The sequence below is a fragment of the Phoca vitulina genome, unplaced genomic scaffold (genome assembly GCF_004348235.1).
Source record: "Phoca vitulina isolate PV1807 unplaced genomic scaffold, GSC_HSeal_1.0 scaffold100, whole genome shotgun sequence".
Classification (NCBI taxonomy): domain Eukaryota; kingdom Metazoa; phylum Chordata; class Mammalia; order Carnivora; family Phocidae; genus Phoca; species Phoca vitulina.
In genome coordinates, this window is record NW_022589803.1 from 1,414,652 (window position 1) to 1,437,574 (window position 22,923).

At 42.6% G+C, this 22,923-nt stretch overlaps 1 protein-coding gene across 1 annotated transcript in view; it reads left to right on the forward strand.

Moving 5' to 3' along the window:
- Positions 1-1,031: 1,031 nt before the first annotated feature.
- The window catches only part of MAPK1 (mitogen-activated protein kinase 1), a 110,735-nt gene continuing 88,843 nt past the window's right edge, over positions 1,032-22,923 (forward strand). Inside the window, exon 1 of the mRNA XM_032397649.1 lies at positions 1,032-1,358. Within this exon, the coding sequence (XP_032253540.1) occupies positions 1,240-1,358 (119 nt within the window). The 5' untranslated portion in view covers positions 1,032-1,239. The remainder of the gene's footprint in view (positions 1,359-22,923) is intronic.

A 22,923-nucleotide genomic window follows, 5' to 3' on the forward strand; every position in this document is an offset into this window, starting at 1 on the left:
GATCACAGTGTTGGATAATTGAGATGCAGGATCTTACATCCTTATTCCCCCTTCAAAGATGGCCTGGGAAATGCTCAGAAGCAGTGGCTGTTTCATTGTCTTATTGTCTTAGCTATTCTTGGTATTCTCCGGCTTTAGGATTTATTTTTATTTTTCATCCTCTGCTGTTTTTGAGTACTTCAGGGCCCCAGTGTGTCTCATTTTCTCTAGATCTTAATGTTTTGGTTTTGGTGTTTCCACCTTTGCATTCATGTTTTGGTATGTCCTGAGATTCTGCCCATCTGTACCAATCTGGGTCTCAGTCTCTGAATCTCCAGGTCTTTCTCCACTACCCTCTGACCCCTTACTCTGCTTTATATTTCTTCACAGTACTTATCACAACTTGAGTATTTTTTTTTTACCTCTCTTCCTTCCTTTCTTTCTTATCTACCTGTCTATATCCTCACTCTAGAATGTGGATGCCCAGGAACGTAGATGCTCAACAACACTAGTTCCTGAGTCTCTCGCTTTAGTCTCAACCTTTGCGTTTCACACTTTCTCAGTATGCAAATATCTTTCGCGGTCTCGGTCTTGCCTTTCGGTTCCTGTCCTTGTCTCGAGGCCTCTAAGTTTGTGTGTGGGGTACGGAGTCGCGGAGGCCTGCCGCAGGCCTGCGGCCGGTGTGTGGCGCGTCGGCGTCCCTCACGCGCGGTCCCAGGTCGTTCCCTGGCTCAGTCAGTACCGCGCTCCGGGGTTTTCCCTGCCCCGACAGTCTCTCAGGCTCAGTGTTACCGCTCCCGTCCCGAAGCCTCGGTGTCCTGCGTTTCGAGAGCCGCCTCCCGCGCCAACTCCCCCGCGAGCGCACGTGACCAAGCAGGGCGGTGACTCTGTCGTCGCCGCCGCAGTGCTCCGCCCCGACCTCCTCGCTTCCGCCGGCCCGCGCAGCCCCGCCCCCAGACGGCGGGGAGCCAATCCGCGTGCACGCTTCTTGGCTCCGCCCCGGCGCCCTCCTCGGCGCGCGCCCCTCCCTCCGCCCGCCGGCCCGCCCGTCAGTCAGTCAGGCAGGCCGGCAGTCGGTCCGAGTGGCCGTAACCTCTTCAGCTGTCCTAAGCCGTGCCCTCCTTGCTCCTTCCCGGTCGGCGTCCGCAGCTGCATTCGCAGCGGCGCGGTCCCTCCGGGAGGTGCGGCGTGGGCCGAGCGGCGGCCGCGGAGCGTCGAGCCCTTCGCGGCGGAGGCGGCGGCGGCGGCCCGGCAGCCAACATGGCGGCGGCGGCGGCGGCGGGCGCGGGCCCGGAGATGGTCCGCGGGCAGGTGTTCGATGTGGGGCCACGCTACACCAACCTCTCGTACATCGGCGAGGGCGCCTACGGCATGGTGTGGTGAGTGTCCGCGCCCGCCCGCAGGCCCGGCCACGCCCGCCCACCCCATCGCCCGGGGACGCAGAGGACGCAGCCGCGGCCTCGTCCGCGCCCCGGCCTCCCGGACCGCCGCGACCCCAACCCTTGGTTTCACCGTCGTCGGTGCGCCAGAGGCCTCGGGCGGGGCCCGGGGGCTGGTCGGGGTTTGGGTGTTGCTCGCGGCGTTTCGCGGGCCGGCCTTCGCTTGCCGCGGGGAGGGGCATAGGGGGCGGAGGCCAGTACCCGGGGACCCCCAGATTCAGGCGCAGCGCGGATTTTAGAGCCAGGACGCCGGGAAGGGAACGGAAGGGGTCCCGCGTCCCCTCAACCCCCCGGTTTGCTAGCATCGTGGCCTTCTTTTTGACATCCAATTGTAGAGCTGGGAATTCCTTCAGAAGCTTGTCGGTGGTGGTGTTGGCCGCGGTCTTAAAAGCGCTTCGCCTCGGCATGTGTGCAGAACGCCGAAATAATTACCTTCTTCCCCTCGCCTGTATTTTGAGAACGGCTTTCATTAAATATTTCAGTAGTGCTAACAGTGTTCTCCTGCGCAGACTTTCTATAAAAAGCGTCAGTAGCATCACTGTTAGTTGTGAAATATTTTAATCTTGAAGTTTTTAAAATGGATTTTAATACCCTACTGTTTGCGTTTCAGGAAGGATAAGCCCGCACTGCTCTCTTGATTTATTAAAGAGTCGTTTGGAGTTGGGCCTAATTTCACTTTTTTTTTTTTTTTTTTTTTTAAAGATTTTATTTATTTATTTGAGAGAGAGAGAATGAGAGACAGAGAGCATGAGAGGGAGGAGGGTCAGAGGGAGAAGCAGACTCCCTGCCGAGCAGGGAGCCCGATGCGGGACTCGATCCCGGGACTCCAGGATCATGACCTGAGCCGAAGGCAGTTGCTTAACCAACTGAGCCACCCAGGCGCCCATCACTTTTTTTTTTTTTAAAGATTTTATTTATTTATTTGACAGAGAGATAGAGAACACAAGTAGGCAGAGGGAGAGGGAGAAGCAGGCTCCCGCAGAGCAGGGAGCCCGATGCGGGACTCGATCCCAGGACTCTGGGATCATGACCTGAGCCGAAGGCAGCCGCTTAACCGACTGAGCCACCCAGGCGCCCTAATTTCACTTTTTTTCTTTACCCCGAGTGAGCTCTCTTAACAGTGTAAATGTATTCAGACGTTTTAGCACAATTGTTGTGGACTTTTCCTGTTAATGTTTTAGTGGTCAGTATATATGCAGCTTTAATGGAGTTCTTGCAGAATTACATGCACCCTCCCTTATCTTGATCCATATCCCCCAGAAACGTTCCTGGTTCTTTTTATTAGAATTAGCTGTATTTTGTGCTGATGAAGACTTATGGAAGTGTAGACTCCCTTACACCTATTTCTTCTTGTGAGTGTGTCTTGTGCTGAGTGAAGGAGGCAAACTAATATTTATTGAACACTTGGTGGCAGGTACTGTACTAGGTATATTATCTCATTTTATTTGAACAGCCACCTCGAAGGAGGAAAGGTGGTGATATCCCTCTTTCAGAGGAGAAAGTATTTCGAGGTGAAGCAAATTCTTCAGGTCATACAACTAGAGAGACTGGAGATCGTAGACTGAGATCCTGTCTCAAGTGCTGCAGCTCTTTCCATTATACCCTGCTGTCTTTAAATAGTGTTATTAATAGCTTTAGAGTTTGGCATATTTTACTGTTGTAAGCAAGTCTATTTTAGAAATGTATTCAAATTTGAATGATTGTGATTAGAGAAATGCCATAAAGGGCATGTTTTAACGAGTATCTTAGATAGACTAGTTAAATTTTAAAAAGACTAATTGAATCTTGACTATTTTCATTCTCTTGAGCAAAATGCTTCACATATACAACTGTGAAAATTAATGTGAACTCAGAGGTTTAGGAGCCAAAAGAGGAATTAAATTAGGTCTAAAAGAAATAAGGCCCTAGAAAGTACTGCCCACAGCATCACTTCTCTGTCATACATCTGATTGCTATTGCACCAGCTGGTAAGTATGCTAGTAAACACGTGTCAGGAGAGGTTCAGAATTGTCCATAATGTCCTTCAGCTTTCTTAAAAAATTTAACATCTAAAATATGGACTGAAAAAATCTTTAGGTTTAGGATACTTTAATTGAAAGGGTTTTTTTCTTTTTTCTCCTGATGAGATTCTTACTAGTCTGAAGATAATTTAGATAGGGTAGCTATTTCTGTCATTGCTGTAGACATATTTGACCTTCCAAGTCTCTATCAGGGGAGATGCTGAGTACTTTTACAGTAATTTTCCTTTCCTAAAATCCAAAAACAAGTATAATTGGAAGTAGAATCCTCGGTCCAGGTTATAGCTTTTAATCTTCATCTTAGTAAGAATGTAATCTATGTTGCACATTATTAGCATTTAATAAATGTTGATTAAGAATGCTGGGTTTGGGGCGCCTGGGTGGCTCAGTCGTTAAGCGTCTGCCTTCTGGCTCAGGTCATGATCCCAGGGTTCTGGGATCCCCTGCATTGGGCTCCCTGCTCTGCGGGAAGCCTGCTTCTCCCTCTCCTACTCCCCCTGCTTGTGTTCCTTCTCTCACTGTGTCTCTCTCTGTCAAATAAATAAAATCTTAAAAAAAAAAAAAAGAAGAATGCTGGGTTTGTGGAGGGTTTCTTGAATGAAACGTTATTTAAATAGCGATATTTTTAAAAATGTAACGCTTCCAGACAGATTTGAAGATTTTCAGGTAATTAGGAATTTTTCCTTTTTTGTGCAGAGCCCTTTCCTAATCATTGTATGGAGGGTATTAAAAGATGAAGAGTGGAGTTTGAGTTGGGTATTTTAAGAGTGGTTATGATTTTGATGGATGATAGGCTCAAGTGACAGTTTGAGCTGTGGAATCTAATCCTGGAAAAGTAGGTAGCAAATGGTAGAGGACTCTAAAGGCAAAACTGAGTTTGATTCTATATTTGTGCAATGAAGAAGCATCAATGATTTTGAAAACAGGCAGTCATATGGTCAATTCTGAGATTTTGCGGGGGTAGATCAACACTGGTGGAAGTGATATAGAAAAAACTGTGATGTTACAATTAAGCTATTGTAACTGTCTAGAGGTGAAGTGATATAGTGGTATTGGAAGGTAATAGATGGAGATGTTGAGAGACCTTATTAAGATAGAATCCATGGGGGGTGCCTAAGTGGCTCAGTTGGTTAAGTGTCCAACTCTTGATTTCAGTTCAGGTCTTGATCTCAGTGTCGTGAGTTCATGCCCAGCATGGAGCCTACTTTAAAAAAAAAAAAGAAAAAGAGGGGCGCCTGGGTGACTCAGTCGTTAAGCATCTGCCTTCGGCTCAGGTCATGGTCCCAGGATCCTGGGATCGAGGCCCGCATCGGCTCCCTGCTCTGCGGGAAACCTGCTTCTCCCTCTCCCACTCCCCCTGCTTGTGTTCCCTCTCTCTATGTCTCTCTCTTTCAAATAAATAAATAAAATCTTTAAAAAAAAAAAAGAAAAAAAATTCATGGAGTGCCTGGATGGCTCAATCAGTGGAGCATGTGACTCTTTATCTCAGGGTTGTAAGTGTGAGCCCACCGTTGGGTGTAGAGATTACTTAAAAATCAAATCTTAAAAAAAAAAAATCCATATGGGCTCTTTATCAGAAGAATGGTAGAAAGACTGAATTATGGCAAGTATGGGAGGAAGCAAAGGATGATGAGATCTAGAAGGGTAAGAGTCTTAATGAGGTGGGATTTGGATTTAAGAGGGATTTCTGAGACAAGGATTTTTGAATTTGGATATGGGTATATTTGTTAATTCCAAGGCTTCTATTTTGGGAGCCTGGGAGGATGGTTTTGCTGTTATCAGGGAAGAAATACTGCAGACAAAGCAGGTTTATTAGGGAGAAATAGTGAGTTGAGACTTACTAAGTTGTGATGACTGTAGGCCATTTAGGCTATTTCCAGGAGGCATCTTGAAATTTAGAAGAGGGAAGTAGAATCTGGAGATGAAAATTTATGAAAGTGGTAGTCTTGCGTGGAAGAGCACAGATTCTTACCTGAGGTGACCAACGAGGTGAAATTGCAAGCAGATGTGTATATTCATCTTTTTTTTTTTTTTTTTTAAATGTTTTATTTATTTATTCATTAGAGTCAAAGAGAGAGAGAGGCAGAGGGAGAAGCAGGCTCCCCGCGGAGCAGGGAGCCCGATGCGGGACTCGATCCCAGGACCCTGGGATCATGACCTGAGCCGAAGGCAGACGCTTAACCATCTGAGCCACCCAGGCGCCCCTATATTCATCTTTTTAGTAAACACTCCATACATTCAGTAGATTTTCAAAGGGATCCATTGTCCCAGAAAGGTTAAGAACTACTGAGGTAGAACAGGAAGACCACAGAGGTAAACCAGACAAATTTTTTTTAAAGATTTATTTATTTATCTTAGAGGGAAAGGGAGAGAGTGAGTGCAAGCGTGCGCAAAGGGGAGGGGCAGAGGGAGAGTCTTAAGCAGACTCCTTGCTGACTGCGATTGTGACTCAGGTTTCAATCTCACGACTCTTGAGATCATGACCTGAGCTGAAACCAAGAGTTGGATGCTTAACCGACTGTGCCACCCAGATGCCCCCTTGACAAATATTTTTTTTAAGATTTCATTTGTTTATTAGAGAGCACGATTAGGGGGAGGAGCAGACTCCCCATTGAGCAGGGAGCCCAATGTGGGACCTGATCCCGGAACTCTGGGATCATGACCTGAGCTGAAGGCAGATGCTTAACCGACTGAGCCACACAGGCGCTCCCCCTTGACAAATATTTTTAAGAGGTAGGCAAAGGAATGAGAGCCTTAGGACTGGTGAGACATATTACAATCAGGAAAAAAAAATGTATGAGAGGAGAAACTGAAGCTGTATATGCTTGATCATTTATTAACTAAGATAAGTATTTTGAGTAAGTTGAGTTTGAAACACTTTCTGAATATGATTGCGAGGTCATCGGGTTATCTCCATAGAGATACTAATTGAAATAGAGATACTTTGAGAGTGGATGAGATGGGGGCGGGGGGATGTGAGAACTGAGCCAAAGGAATGCCTGACTTTAGGTGTCAGCAGAGGGCCAGTTACAGAAGAGGACAGAGGAAGTGTGGCTAGAGAGACCAGACAACCAGGAGTGCAGATCATCAAAGGAGCCAAGAAGACTGTGGTCATAAGGGATTGACCTTGGATACTATAGAGGACAGACAATGCAACTTGAAGACAAGCTATTGGACTTGTTCATTTTTAACTCTCCTAAAAAAAGATGGTTGCAAGCAAAATTTCAGTGTGATCACCTTCCGAATGGTACAATATCCTGTCTTATTAAGGCTTTTTGATTATGGCAGACTAGTAGAACTACCATTTAGTCAACACTTTGTTTTATATGTGTCAGTTAATCCTCACAACCACACTGCAAACATGGTTACTTTGTACAAAAGTGAGGAAACGTGAGACAGATTAGTTAACTTGCCCAAGGATACCCAAGGATAAGTGATAGTGCATCCCAGTCTGTCTGGTTCCTAAATGATACTCAACCAAAGGTCAAAGTTGAGAAAGTGTATGTTTTCATACACTTTTCTTTTTTTTTTTTTTTTTTAAAGATTTTATTTATTTATTTGACAGAGAGAGACACAGCGAGAGAGGGAACACAAGCAGGGGGAGTGTGAGAGGGAGAAGCAGGCTTCCCGCGGAGCAGGGAGCCCGATGCGGGGCTCGATCCCAGGACCCTGGGATCATGACCTGAGCCGAAGGCAGACGCTTAACGACTGAGCCACCCAGACGCCCCTTCATACACTTTTCAATAGGAAATACCTATTACCTGCTTTTCCTTGTATCACATTTTAGCCTTGTATTTTTTTATTTTTTAAAGATTTTGCATTTAGAGAGCGAGTGAGCACAAGTGAGAGGGGCAGAGGGAGAGGGAGAGAGAATCCCAAGCAGACTCCACACTGAGCCTGTAGCCCGACGTGGGGCTCAATCTCAGGACCCCAGGATCATGACCTGAGCTGAAACCGAGTCAGGTGCTCAACTGTGCCACCCAGGCGCCCCGCTTTTTAGCCATTTATTTATTTATTTATTAAAAGATTTTATCTATTAGAGAGCGAGCGTGCGTGCACACACACAAGCAGGGGGAGGGGCAGAGGGAGAGGGAGAAGCTGACTCTTTGCTGAGCGGGGAGCCTGATGGAGGGCTCCATCCCAGGACCCTGGGATCATGACCTGAGCCAAAGGCAGATGCTAACCAACTGAGCCACCCAGGCGTCCTCTTTTTAGCCTCTTATTTTATTTTAAAGTTTTTAGTTTTTTTTAAGATTTTACTTATTTATTTGACAGAGAGACAGCGAGAGAGGGAACACAAGCAGGGGGAGTGGGAGAGGGAGAAGCAGGCTTCCTGCTGAGCAGGGAGCCCGACGTGGGGCTCGATCCCAGGACCCTGGGACCTGGGACCGTGACCCGAGCCGAAGGCAGGCGCCCAATGACTGGACCACCTAGTGCCCCTCTTTTTAGCCTTTTATTTTTATTTATTAAGATTTTTATTTATTTATTTGACAGAGAGATAGCGAGAGCAGGAACACAAGCAGGGGGAGTGGGAGAGGGAGAAGCACGCTTCCCGCGGAGCAGGGAACCTGATGCGGGGCTCGATCCCAGGACCCTGGGATCACGACCTGAGCCGAAGGCAGACAGTTAATGACTGAGCCACCCAGGCGCCCGTCTTTTTAGCCTTTTAAAAAACTTTCCACTCGGGGCGCCTGGGTGGCTCAGATGGTTAAGCCTCTGCCTTCGGCTCGGGTCATGATCCCAGGGTCCTGGGATCGAGCCCCGCATCGGGCTCCCTGCTTGGTGGGGAACCTGCTTTTCCCTCTCCCTCTCCCTCTACTGTTCCCCCTGCTTGTGCTTTCTCACTCTATCAAATAAATAAAGTCTTTAAAAAAAATAAATAAAAAATAAAAAACTTCCCATGCAAGGTCATTCACTCAGAAAATATTTATTGAGCACCTGTTATGTGCCAGGATTTACACAGTCCCTGCCTTTTAGTATCCTTTAGTCCAAGTGGTTGGATGGAGTAGTAAAGAGAATATACCAGTCCATTCAGAAAGAATGTGTGTAGTGCTGTGAGAAAAAGAAGGCCTGAGTGATGTGGGACTGTCTTTGTATTGCTTCATAGACTTTTGACCTGGGTGTTGTAGTATGACTAGGAATTCGCTTGAGATGTTCATTCTAGGTAGAGGAGAATGTACATGCAAAGGCAGCACATCAGGTCAGGAAAACCACAAGTTTTTTGGGATGGCAGGAGTGTAGCGTGTCTGAAGGACAAAGCTGTTGACAGCTGGGATGGACAGGGCCAAATCCTAAAGGACATTGTTTACTGAGGAGTAGACTTGATTTTGTAAGTGAGAGTTATTAAAAGATGGCCTTGTCTCTGCCAGTTCCTCGTCAAATTTTGTGAATTAAGTTTCCCTCTTTGTGTCTCTTATGCTTTCCACCTGCTGTGGTTACTTTCTCTTCCTTCTGCTTATCTTGGGTTACTCAGTGGGTGTAACTTCTATCCCTTTTCCAGGGGCATTTTGAAATGTATATGGGTTTTGTTTTTTGGTTGTTACATTGATTGGGGAATATTATAGGCCTTCCATGTGTATATGGTGGAGGCAGGTATGCTAAACGACCTACAGTGCATGGTACAGTCCCTGTGCTGGAGAATCATCCTGTCAAGATGATAGTAGTACACCCCTCCAGTCCACCCCCAAGAAACATTGGGCCCTGTTCAAGTCCTGTGTTCCTCTAAGGCTCATCTTCTCCATAAACTTATCCTTACTACTGTCGGCTGTAGCACTCCCTCCCTTCCTGAAACTGTTGGGTATTCGTACCACCTGTTTGAAAGGCAAGACCAGCAATAGTATGTCTCATCTGTAGAAGCTCAAGACTTAAAAGTGGATCTGGATTCAGATTCTTAGTTTTGCTTGTTAACATATAATAAAGAAGTGTCTTGTACGATTTTGGGAGCTCAAAGATCTGAGTACACCATTTTACATGAGCAATTGAAAATTCAATGTTTCTGAACAGTTTTGAGTACAAGTAACTCAATGAAATTAATTTTGATATTAATAACATCCCTGTTGATGGTAGAAATCTGGTGGTTAGCTATAACTGATAAGCCATTTCCATGAATTTAATTTGTAGGTTTTCACTTCTCAAGTATTTATGAAAAGTTTTTTATGAAAAGCATCCAAATTTTCTAAGAAACCATACATAATTTATTCTCTACCTTCTTCACATTAAGGTACCTGCTAATTAAAAACTGATTCCCCGGGGCGCCTGGGTGGCTCAGTCGTTAAGCATCTGCCTTCAGCTCAGGTCATGATCCCAGGATCCTGGGATCGAGCCCCGCATCGGGCTCTCTGCTCAGCGGGAAGCCTGCTTCTCCCTCTCCCACTCCCCCCTGCTCGTGCTCCCTCTCTTGCTGTGTCTCTCTCTCTGTCAAATAAATAAATAAAATCTTAAAAAAAAAAAAAAACAAAAAACTGATTCCCCAACAAACATCCAGATCTGTTTCACCCTGTATCCAGTTCACTCTACCTACTCATCTAACCCTGAGATGCTGTTTTTTCCCCTTTGTTTCTCTTTCACTACTTGGGGCTTCCTCACATTGGAAAGCCAGCAGGATAGATATTCTCCAAGGTCCTTTTCGGATTCTCAGTCTTAGGACAGTCTCTGTGTTCTGAATCCATGGCCAGTAGGAGCTGGGAAGTAGGGTGTAGGGGTGTGCCACGATCAATTAACTGACATTAGTTGCATGCCTACCTTGTTTTAGGTCACTGTGGTTCCAAGTTCATTTTCATTCTCATCTTTGAGGTAATTTTTTTTTTCTCACTTTATAGATAAGGAAACCAGGTCTCATGTAATTTGTCCAAGGTTCACAGCCAATAAATATATAGCAGAACTGAGATTTATCTCGACCCCAAACCTGTGAGTGGGTTATTTATTTATTTATTTATTGGGGTTTACTCTGTTATACCAAGCTACCTGGAAACATGCTTCCTATAGCCCAGATTCTTGAATGCATTGGCACCAAAGTATGAAATGATAATTGTCATAGATGACTTGGGCCTGTAGAGAGGTAGAAGAGGGAAAAACTGGATACCTGGAAAGGATGAGAGAGGTAGGGTCAAACTTACTTTTTATCCGGAGGGTAGTGTTGATTTCTTCTCATCCATTCTGCTTACCTCTGTCCGTTTCTTGATTTCCATTCACTTAATAGTATTAAGTGGGTAGTTGACCTATGTGCTAGGCAATAGGATCAAAGTGGTGAACAGAAGAGGTAGTTTTACTCTGTGGTGTTTACTGCAACAGGAAAGGAATAACTTTTACTGAGTTTGATGAGGTGCACATTGCTACTGGAGAGTATAAAAGGTGGAGCTAGGATGGTTTTGAGTAGTCCAGGAAGATGTCCTCGAGGAAGCGGTATTTAAGTTGGGACCTGAGGAATGACTTGGAGCTAGCTAATTAAAAGGTGGTGTAAGGGGCGCCTGGGTGGCTCAGTTGTTAAGCGTCTGCCTTCGGCTCAGGTCATGATCCCAGGGTCCTGGGATCAAGTCCCACATCGGGCTCCCTGCTCGGCGGGAAGCCTGCTTCTCCCTCTCCCACTCCCCCTGCTTGTGTTCCCTCTCTCGCTGTGTCTCTCTGTGTCAAATAAATAAATAAAATCTTTAAAAAAAAAAAAAGGTGGTGTAAGGTGCTGGAGTGTCTCATGTACTATCTTGTAGAAAATAATTGTGGAAAGTGAGTTTATGATTAAGATTCAGGGATCTTTCACATGGTACTGCAGGGATGGGAAGTGCAGTTAAAGCTTCAGGATACGGTTGTAACCAAGAACTAGAAAATAGACCAACTCCCCTACCTCCCTCTATCTTGATGTTTACAAAATCTTCTTGCACTCTGCATCTCTGCACAGCTGGGGCTTTTTCTTTTCTCTTTCACCACATCCCCATGCATTTGGCAGAAGAGCGCTTATCCTAGCTTCCTCAAGGTATGTGTCTTTAGTACATTGACAACCAGAGGCTGAGAGCACTCTGAATCCAATTCCTGGGAGAGAGAATTTGATCCAGCTTGGGATAGTGTCCATCTCGGGTCCAGTCAGCTGGTGGAGTCATTTGAAGAGGCTGAACTTCTCTAAGGTATGAGGAATGAGGTAGGGGTAGTCAAAAGATGTTTCCTATTGACTGCTGACTTGCCAGGTTCAAGTTCTTGGTGCTGCTTCCCCTGCTGTTCTCCAGGCTGGAATTTTCCCCTGCTTTTTGGAGCCTGTGGGGAAGGAAGAGAGGAGAGGAGAGGGAGAAGTAGTTGAGACAGAAGAGCTTTGCTTTGCTTTTAGAGTTCTTTTGTTTTTCTGTCTCTGGTATTATGGGGGTGGCAGCTAAACTGGGTGGTATCTTTAAACTTTATTTGGTATTTGATACATATGTAGCATGTGTAAGTTAGATAGCCTAACAGTAAACACTTAAGAACCTACCGCTCCGTGAGTGACTTTTTTTTTTTTTTCAAGATTTTACTGATTTGCACAGTGGCGGCGGGCGGCGGGGGGGCGCAGAGGGAGAGGGAGAAGCAGGCTCCCCACTGAGCAGGGAGCCCAATGCTGGGGGGCTCAATACCAGGACCCTGAGATCATGACTTGAGCCAAAGGCAGAGGCTTAACCCACTGAGCCACTGGGGCGCCCCTCCCTCAGTGACTTCTTGACCACATTGTCTGAGGTCAACATTCTGATCTTCGGCCACAGTCTTCACTCCAAGGTTTAATTTCTTTCTGGGAGCCTGTACAGTGGAGCGGGTAAGGGCATGGTTTTTCACCATTTATATATGTGGCTATGGCAGGTTATCCAACCTGAGCCTTGTTTTCCTCATCTGTAGAAAGGGAGTAGTGGTGTACACCTCAGTATTGTGAGGATTAAATGAGGTATGTAGGTGAAGTGCTGAGTGCTCAGTATCTGGTTAATGCTCTAATTATTCCCTTGAAGTAAATGGGCCTGGCAAGACCTGGATCCTCTCTCACCTCAGTCTCTTTGAATATCCTTTTCTTTTAAAATATATATATATAGAGAGAGAGAGAGAGAGAGAGGGCGCGAGCGTGCGCGCGCGACTGAGTGCATGAATGGGGGAGGAGCCTGGGGGAAGGCAAGGGAGGGGGAAAGAATCTCAAGCAGACTCTAAGCTGAGCTCATGGAGCCTGACGCTGGGCTGGATCTCATGACCCTGAGATCAGTCATGGCCTGAGCTGAAACCAAGAATTGGATGCTCAACCGACTGAGCCAGCCAGGCGCCCCATGCACAAGCCTATTTTTTAAGTGGGTTATTCTTTTTTTTTTTTTTTCTTAAGATTTTATTTATTTATTTGACAGATAGATAGAGAGCACAAGTAGGCAGAGAGGCAGGCAGAGGGAGAGGGAGAAACAGACTCCCCGCTGAGCAGGGAGCCCGACGCGGGGCTCGATCCCAGAATCCTGAGATCATGACCTGAGCCGAAGGCAGCCGCTTAACCGACTAAGCCACCCAGGCGCCCCTATTCTTTTTATTATTAAATGAAAATAAAGCATCTCTGAGCAGTTTTTATACTAAGCAGATATTTGTTTTTTTCTCACGTCCCCTAAAATAATTTTTGAGAATTTGAAGCCATATCAAAGTTGTCCTCCCTATTTAAGAATCATATTCTATTGTAAGAAATAAAACTGTGGTTGACAACTAGAAGTTGGTAGGATAGCCTAACTAAGAAAATTAATAGTTTTTTTCTCAGCCAGTCAGTATCCCGTACACAGATTCAAACTCTTTAGCTCAATTTTGTAACGTTATTTCAATTACTAGCATTAATGGATTTGTTTTTCCAAGCATAGGTACTCCCAGAATCTCTTATCCTGGGTGTTGGAGAGATGGCCAGGTATGACTCTGATGCAGATTCTGAGAATTCCCTTTAAGGCCAACTTGAGGGGTCAAACAAATGGACAGAATATGAGGGTTGCAGCTTCTACTAATTATTAGGGTCTCCGGTTTTGCAGTTTGGACCTTAATTTGGTTTAACAAGCTCTTTTAAAATGTTGATATCCCCTTCCAGGATGTAGCCCTGTTCATCCTTCTATACGACACTTGATTTTTTAAAAAAATTGACCAAACAGCAAGCAAAAGGAGGCTGTGTCTAGCTTTCGTTCTACCTTTTTTTTTTTTTTTTTTTTTTTTAAAAAGATTTTATTTATTTATTTGACAGGGAGAGACACAGCGAGAGAGGGAACACAAGCAAGGGGAGTGGGAGAGGGAGAAGCAGGCTTCCCGCTGAGCAGGGAGCCCGATGCAGGGCTCGATCCTAGGACCCTGGGATCATGACCTGAGCCGAAGGCAGATGCTTAACGACTGAGCCACCCAGGCGCCCCATCGTTCTACCTTTTAAAATAGCTGTATCAATATACTATAAAATTCATAATATTTTAAGTGTTCAGTTCAATCATTTTTAGTAAATTTACTGAGTTGTGCAGCCATCACCACAATCTAGCTTTAGAACATTTCCATCATTCCAAAAAGTTCCTACTTGTCATTTGCAGTCAGTTCCCACTCCCACTCCCACCCCCAGGCAACTCCTGATGTTTTCTGTTTTGCCTGTTTTTGAACTTTCATGAAAATGGAATCATGCAAGATACAGTTTTTTGTATCTGGTGTTTTCTTCACTTACAGTGGTTTTGATATTCATCCGCGTCATTGCCAGGATCTGTAGTTTATTGGTTTTTTTTTTTTTTGTCATTAAATAGTAATTACTTGGATAGATATACCAGATTATGGACATGTGGAAGTTTTTGGGTTTTGTCTGTTATGAGTAATGCTGTTATACATTCATCTATAAGTTTTTGTGTGGACATTTGGTTTTATTTCTCTTGGTTACTTGGGAGTTGCTGGGTCATAGGACAAGCTCTGTGTGTGTTTTTGGGGCAGAGGATGGTAAAATGATTTTAGTTTAATCCATAATAAGAGTACAAATTAATTCATTGAACAAATCTGAATACCCTGTGTACTGGCCTTATTCTAGGTACTGAGAATGGTGTGGTAAACAAAACTTAGTCCCTGACCTTGAGGAGTTAGCTCTTCAGTGAAGGTAGACTAATGTTTCACTTACTGATAAGTGTTATGAAGAAAACTTTTATAAAATAGGTTAAGAGTATAGAGTGGAAAGGGGAAGGCATTTTTTTTTCTGTAAACATTTTTAATGCTACACACTTAAATTTTTTTTACATGTAACTTTTTTTTTAAACAATCTGAAATGTTTAGAAATATTGTAAGGACAGTACAAAGGTTTTTCCCTGTACCAGTTGAGAGTAAATGGTTGATACAGTGCCCCATTCTCACCAGAACACTTCAGTGCGTATTTTTACCAAACAGGAAATGTCTCCTACGTAACCATAATATAACCATCACTATCAGGAAATTAACACTGACACATTATTACTTCTTACTCTTGAGACCCTGTTCAGCAATCTTGTTTCATTTAGTTGTCCTGTCTCTTTGGTCTCCTTCTGGCTCATCAGTTCCTCAGACTTCCTTTGGCTCTAATACCTTAACACTTTTGAAAATTGTTGTATTTTTACTTTTGAAGAAACCATCAAACTATTTTCCAAAGCAGGTACACCATTTTACATTTTCCTCAGCAGTGTGTGAGGCATTCCATTTCTTCACAGCCTTACCAAAACTTGGTTTAGTAAATCTTTGATTATATCCTATCTATTGAGTTTATAAGTGGTATTGCATTATAATTACACTTTTTATTTTCCTCCCGATTAATGATGATTTTTTTCTGTGCATATTAACCAATTGTATATCTTCGTTGATGAAGTGTCTGGTCCTAACTTTTGCCCACTTAAAAAAAAAATCATGTCTTTCATTTGGTTTTGGTATATATAGTTCTGCTCTCTCCATGTTTTCCTTTAGAACAGGGACAGCTAAAATTTGAAGCATAATCCAAATCTAATCATGAGGCAACACCAGAAAAACCTGGTGTAGGGATATTCTACAAAATAAACTAGCCTATAATCTTCGAAGATGTTAAGGTCATGAAAGTAAAAAAAAAACAAACAAAAAACCCAAGGAATTGTTCCAGACTGAAGGAATCCAAAGAGATGTGACAACTAAATATGATCAGTGAATCTGAATAGGCACAACAGAATGGGGCCTGGATTGTAAGAATGTATCAGTGTTAATAATTCTGATATTTGCAAATTGATTATGTGGGAAAATGGTCTTGTTTTGTTTGTAGGAAATACACACTAAAGTATTATGGGTAATGAGGCATCATATTAGCAAATTTACTTTCAGATGCTTCAGAGTACAAATTTGATGAACTAAATTTACAATTTTTCTGTAGTTTGAGATTTAGTTCCTTTTCACCGAAGAGTTCGGTCTCTGGAAGGTGCTTGTGTGAGGGTGTGCTGAAATTTGGGGCAAGTCACGAAAGGCATCTTTCAGCCAAGTGAAAGAGTACTGGCCGGGGTGTCAGGGGACCAGAGTCTCCATCCCTGCCATCATTGGCATGTTTCGTGGGCTTATGCTAGTCACTTTGCTTCTGCAGATTTTAGTTTTTCTCATCTGAAAATTAAGGGATTAGTAAAACTCTATAAAGTCCCTTTCACCTCTAATGTTGTCATGCCCTCAGAGACCTTCCGTGAAGTTAGCGCATATATATATACATACACACATATACATGTACATACACATATATAAAGAGGACTCATGCACAGATTATTTCCCTGTTATTGGAAAGCTATCTATTTTAGTGTAGTTTACTAGAGAAACCTCTGGGTTTAGTTTAATCCATAATAAGAGTACAAATTAATTAATTAATTCACTACTCCCTTTAAAAACTTGGTGACTGGGATGAATGTTAATGCTGGCATAGGCATTGGGAACAAACAGGTAATGAAAATGTAGAGTTTCAGAGATAGGAAATACTTAAATAGAACTGATTATAAGTAAATCTTTTTTTTTTTTATGGTTTTTTTATTTTGGGGCATCTGGGTTGGGTGGTTCAGTCCGTTAAGCATCTACCTTTAGTTCAGGTCATGATCTCTGGGTCCTGGGATAAAGCCCTGCAGTGGGCTCCCTGCTCGGCAGGGAGTCTATTTCTCCCTCTCCTTCCCCCCCCGGCCCCCCCCACTTCGTGTGTGTGTGCGTGCGCTCTCTCGCTTTCAAAATCTTAAAAAAAATTTTTTTTTTTATCTTTAAGTAATCTCTACATCCAGTGTGGGGCTCAGATTTATAAGTCTGAGATCAAGAGTCACATGCTCCACTGACTGAGCCAGCCAGGGGCCCCTGATTACAAGTAATTCTGAAAAAGAGAAAACTTAGTACAGTCTTATTTATAGAAGAAATAATTTTAACTGAACAGCTAAAGAAAATAAAGCAAAACCAATACATTTTCCCAATTAATATCTAAATTTCCACTGAATACAGGTCAGGCTTGCAAAATAGGGAGCAAAACCTACAGAATTTACTTTGGCCACAGGGTTTTATCTTGAGTCAGTAACTGAGTTGAGGGTACTGCTATTTATTGTTTCAATAGAATGTGAAAATGTTTAGTTTGGGGCTTATTTGAAATGTTCCTTCTCTTTTCAATCTAGCAATGCTGAATTTACCTTCAAATGAAATTTTATTTCCTTCATTAAATCATCTTTGTTTCTGTCCCATAGTTGAAGCAGATTTTTTTTAAGATCAATGTAATCCTTTCCCATAAGTTAATTTTTGCAAGACCATATAGGCATATAAAAATATTTGATATGATGTTTCACATAGTGAAAAACCAGTTGACAGCAACACTAGATTAATCTAAGACTATTGCCAGGAACGTTTATCCCCTTTTTGGGCCATTCTGCCTGTCATGTATTTTGCTAATGTTTTCAAGCGTCCTTTTAGGACAACTCTGATTCCTTACCATCCATGTGATAAAAGTGATATTCTTTAGAAGTGTTGTAAATTCTTTCTTTAGTCCAGGAGGAGCTGGAAAGAAAGGACATTTGTGATTCTTTGTCCACTCTGATGTAACTGCTCGGAAGAGCCATTTATTTCCTGCCACCAAGAAAGTATAAGACAGACTGGTCGTAAGAAGTTTATAGAAACTTCAAGAATGTTTCTGGTTAACCCAGCAGGCAGAATGTAGCTTTCAAGAACTGGTAAATGTGTGTGTAGCATCCTAGAATTTAATGCTAATCTATACAAATGTAAATTGGATAATATTTTGGCCTTACATGGTTTCTGACTTCAACAGGAAAGTCTCATGTTTCCCTACTAAGTAAGCTGCTGGCATTGGGCCGAGGTATATTTTATTTATATAAGGAAGTACCCATCACTTCCTTTTTTTGTTGGTTTTTAACATAAATGAGTGAATTTTGTCGAATGTCTTTTCTGCCTCCGTGAAGATGATCATGTGATTTTTTTTTTCTCTTTAGCATTATTATATCCATATTAATGGATTTCCTTATATTGAACCTCCCTTATATTCTTAGAATAAATTCTGCTTGGTTAAGCTGTATTCTTCTTTATAATGTACTGTTAGATTCTGTTTGCTAATGTTTGAAGATTTTTGTGTTGATATTCACAAGTGATGTTAGTCTACATATCTTTTTTTTGTGCAATCTTTTGGTAGGTGTGGGGGTTACTGTTACACTTTCTTCGTAAAGTGAATTTGGAAGTTTTCTTTTTCTGTGTTCTGAGATAACATTGGGATTACCTTATCTTTAAGTGGTAGAATTTCCCTAAGAAACCATTGGCCTGGTGCTTTTTTGTGTTTCCTTGAGGTTTTGTTTCTGTCTGGTCTCTTTGCCATCACTCTCTTGCTCCTCCAGTTTGTTCTGCACAACTGCCACCATGACTATCATTTCTTTGAGAGCTTATTATTCATTAAGCACCATCATATGTATGAGTGGAATCATACCATACATATTCTTCAACTAGCTTTTTTCACTCATTGTTAGGTTTTTCAGTATAGTTACTCATTTTCATGGCTTAATAAGTCTCATGTATAAATATACTACAATTTACCCATTCAGGGATTAATGGACATTTGGGTTATTTCTTGTTAGTACAGTGGTTCTGGTGTATAAGAGTTTCTTTAGACACATCTCCAGTAGTAGAATTGCAGGGTGGTAGGGCATATGCCTAACATGTTCACTAGGTAATGCCACCTTGTTTTCCTAGCAAATTTTTGTGCTATTATTTTGTACATCATTTGAAATGATGTGCAAAAATAATAGAAAACGATGTAAAATGATGTACAAAACAAATTTAATAAGTTTAATTTATTCCTGGGCTCCTGGGTGGCTCAGTCGGTTAAACATCTGCTTTCGGCTCAGGTCATGATCCCAGGGTCCTGGGATCGAGTGCCGGGTAGGGCTCCCTGCTCAGCAGGGGGTCTGTTTCTCCCTCTCCCTCTGCCCTTCCCCCCTGCTCATTTTCTCCATCTCTCTCTCTCTCAAATAAATAAATAAAAATCTTTAAAATAAATAAATTTATTCCTTGGTACCTTATATATGTTGTTGCTGTGGTAATTTGTATCTGTATCTATGCATTTGATTTTTATAGAATTGATTTTATGTCCCACAACTTCGCTAAACTCTTATTGCAATAGTTTGTGTTTAAATTCTTTTAAGACAAGCGTATCATCTGAAAATACTGAAAATTTTGTTTCTTTTCATTACTTAGATTTCTTTTATCTTTTTTTTTTTTTTTAAAGATTTTATTTATTTGACAGAGAGACAGCAAGAGAGGGAACACAAGCAGGGGGAGTGGGAGAGGGAGAAGCAGGCTTATGTGGGGCTCGATCCCAGGACCCTGGGATCATGACCCGAGCCGAAGGCAGATGCTTAACGACTGAGCCACCCAGGTGCCCCAGATTTCTTTTATCTTGAGAGCAGTGGTGATAGTGGCATCGCTAACTTGTTCTGATGTTAAAAGGAAAGCTCTTACCCTACGACCCAGCAATTGCACTGCTGGGTATTTACCCCAAAGATACAAATGTAGTGATCTGAAGGGGCATGTGCACCGCAATGTTTATAGCAGCAATGTCCACAATAGACAAACTATGGAAAGAGCCTAGATGTCCATCAACAGATGAATGGATAAAAAAGATGGGGTGTATATATATACAATGGAATATTATGCAGCCATCAAAAAATGAAATCTTGCCATTTGCAACGATGTGGATGGAACTAGAGGGTATTATGCTAAGTGAAATAAGTCAATCAGAGAAAGACAATTATCATATGATTTCACTGATATGAGGAATTTGAGAAACAAGACAGAGGATCATAGGGGAAGGGAGGGGAAAATGAAACAAGATGAAACCAGAAAGGGAGACAAACCATAAGAGACCCTTAATCTCAGGAAATAAACTGAGGGTTGCTGGAGTGGAGGGGGCTGGGAGGGATGGATGGGTGGCTGGGTGATGGACATTGGGGAGGGTACGTGCTATGGTGAGTGCTGTGAATTGTGTAACACTGATGAATCACAGACCTGTACCCCTGAAACAAATAATACATTATATGTTAATAAAAAAATAAAAGTCTTAGCAAAGGAGAAAAAAAAAAGGCAAGCTCTAATCAAATGAAGGAGGGGCTGTTTTAGGGTAGTTTTCCTTACTAGGTTTTCTTTTTCAAGGTTTTTTGTTGTTGTTGCTTTTATCCTGAGTGATTGTTGAATTTCCACATGCTTTTTTTTACTGTATCTACAGAAATTTTCATGTGATTTTTCTCCTTTAATCTGTTATAAACTTCAGATTACATTAATAGATTTTTCTAATGCTGAACCAATTTTGCATGTCTGGGATTAAACCCAGCTTGGTCATAATGTATTATCATTATTATATATTGCTGTATTTGGTTTGCTAATAAATAATTAGGGAATTGGCCTGTCGTTTTTCCTTTCTCATGCTTTCATGCTCACCTCTAGCTTGGGTATCAAAATTAGACCACCCTGGGGCACTTGGGTGGCTCAGTTGGTTAGGCATCCCACTCTTGATTTCAGCTCGGGTCATGGTCTTGGAGTTGTGGGATTGGGCTACATCTGGCTCCCCACTGCTGGGAGTCTGCTGGAGATTCTTTCTCTCCCTGTGCCCCCCCCTTCACATTCTTTCTCTCTCTCTCTCAAATAAATCTTTAAAAAAAAATTAAACCACCCTTACAATATTAGTTAGGAAGTGTTTCTTCTTTTTTCCTACTATTCTTATTTCTGTAAAATTGGAATGATTGATTGACATAAAGTTTGGTAGAACTTGCCTATAAAGAAGTCTGGACCTGAGTGGTTTGTTGTTTTGCTTTTGTTTTGGTGTTTTTGTTTCTGGTGGGAACATGTTAAAGTACTGATTCAGAGTTCTTTTTTTTTTTTTTTTTTAAAGATTTTATTTATTTATTTGACAGAGAGAGACACAGTGAGAGAGGGAACAGAAGCAGGGGGAGTGGGAGAGGGAGAAGCAGGCTTCCCGCTGAGCGGGGAGCCCGATGCGGGGCTCGATCCCAGGACCCTGGGATCACGACCCGAGCCAAAGGCAGACGCTCAACAACTGAGCCACCCAGGCGCCCCCTGATTCAGAGTTCTTAAAAAAATGGTTAGATGACTTTCCATTTTCTATTTCTTCTTAATGATTCATATTTTTCTAGGAATTTGTTTCTGTATTTATTGGAGTATTGTATTTTCTTACCTCTTAATTTTATTTTGAGGTATTCAAACATATGTACTGTTTGAAGAATAATAAGTTAAATACATGTAACCATGCAAATTATAAGCTAGAACATTGTCAGTACCTTAGGAATGCCTCCTAGGGGGCGCCTGGGTGGCTCAGTTGGTTAAACGGCTGCCTTTGGCTCAGGTCATGATCCCAGGGTCCTGGGATCGAGCCCCCCATCGGGCTCCCTGCTCGGCGGAGAGCCTGCTTCTCCCTCTCCCTCTGTCTGCCGCTCTGCCTACTTATGCTCTCTCTCTATCTCTGTTAAATAAATAAATAAAAATCTTTAAAAAAAAGAAAAAGAAATGCCTCCTAAAATCCCCTTCTGGAGTCAACCACTATCCTCAAAATTTTGTGATAATTGTTCTTTTCAGCCTCCATCCCCTTTTTATCTTTTACTTTTATTGAAGTATAACATATTCAGAAAAGTGCACATATCATAAGATTACAGCTTGATAAATTTTTGCAAACTAAACACACTCATGTAAATAACCAGTGTCCAGATCAACAGTCAGAACCCCAGCAACTCAGAAGCTCCCCTTGAACTCTCTTCCCATCAGTCTCCATAGGTACATAGGTGACCTCTATCCTGACATGTAGTATAGATTCATTTTGTTTTGTACTTTACTTGAATAGAATCATATAACATTTTTTTAAAAAGACTTTATTTATTTTTCGACAGAGAGACAGCGAGAGGGGGAACACAAGCAGGGGGAATGGGAGAGGGAGAAGCAGGCTTCCCATGGAGCAGGGAACCCGATGCGGGGCTTGATCCCAGGACCCTAGGATCGTGACCTGAGCCCAAGGCAGACGCTTAACGACTGAGCCACCCAGGCGCCCCAAATCATATAACGTATTTGTTTTCTTTTTTATCTGGCTTCTTTTATTCAGCATCATGCTTTTGCAGTTGTGAATTATTCATTCTCATTGTAGTATTAGTATTCCATGGTGTGACTATACCACAGTTATTCATCCTGTTAATATTCATTTGGATTCTTCCTCGTTTTTGATCATTATTAGTAGGGCTACCATAAACATTGTAGTGCAGTGTGGCTTGGTGAGCATATGTGCACATTTCTGTTGGGTATATACCTGGGAGCAGAGTGGCCGTGCCTAGGGATGCATAGGATCAGTGGGGAGTCAGCTGTGGCTATTGCCATACAATTTTCCAAAGGGGTTAAATCATATTCACACCCACTAGCAGTGTATTAAGTTTGGACCACTCCACATCCTCAACAGCATTTGATATTTTCTAAAACTGAGGTTTGAGCCATGCTGGTGGGTGTGAAACGGTATGTTTGCACTGTGGGGTTTGTTTGCCATCTCCCTGATAATTTTAGCTCTTCAGATTACTTTTTGGTTAATAGTCTTTTAACCATCTTCTTGTGACGTGTTCAGGTTTTTTGCAGATTTTTATATTGAGATTTTTTTTTTTTAAGATTCTGTTATTTCAGAGAGAGAGAGAGTGTGCACACAAGCATGGGGAGGAGCAGAGGGAGAGGGAAAGAGGGAATCTCCAGCAGACTCTATGCTGAGCTTCATCTCAGGACCCTGAGATCATGACCTGAGCTGAAACAAAGTTAGACACATAACTGACAGATTTCTGTCTTTAGTAAATAACAGGAGTTCTTTATAGGTCCTGGACATGAGTCTTTATAGATTTATGAATTACATATACCTTCTCCATTCTGAGAGTTGCCTTTTCATGCTCTTGATGGAGTCTTTCTGATTCTGTTTCACAGATTCAGGTTCTTTAGTGAACTTCATCATCTTGTCATCTATTTTCTGCTGGCTAGTTTGGCGGTGTTAGAAG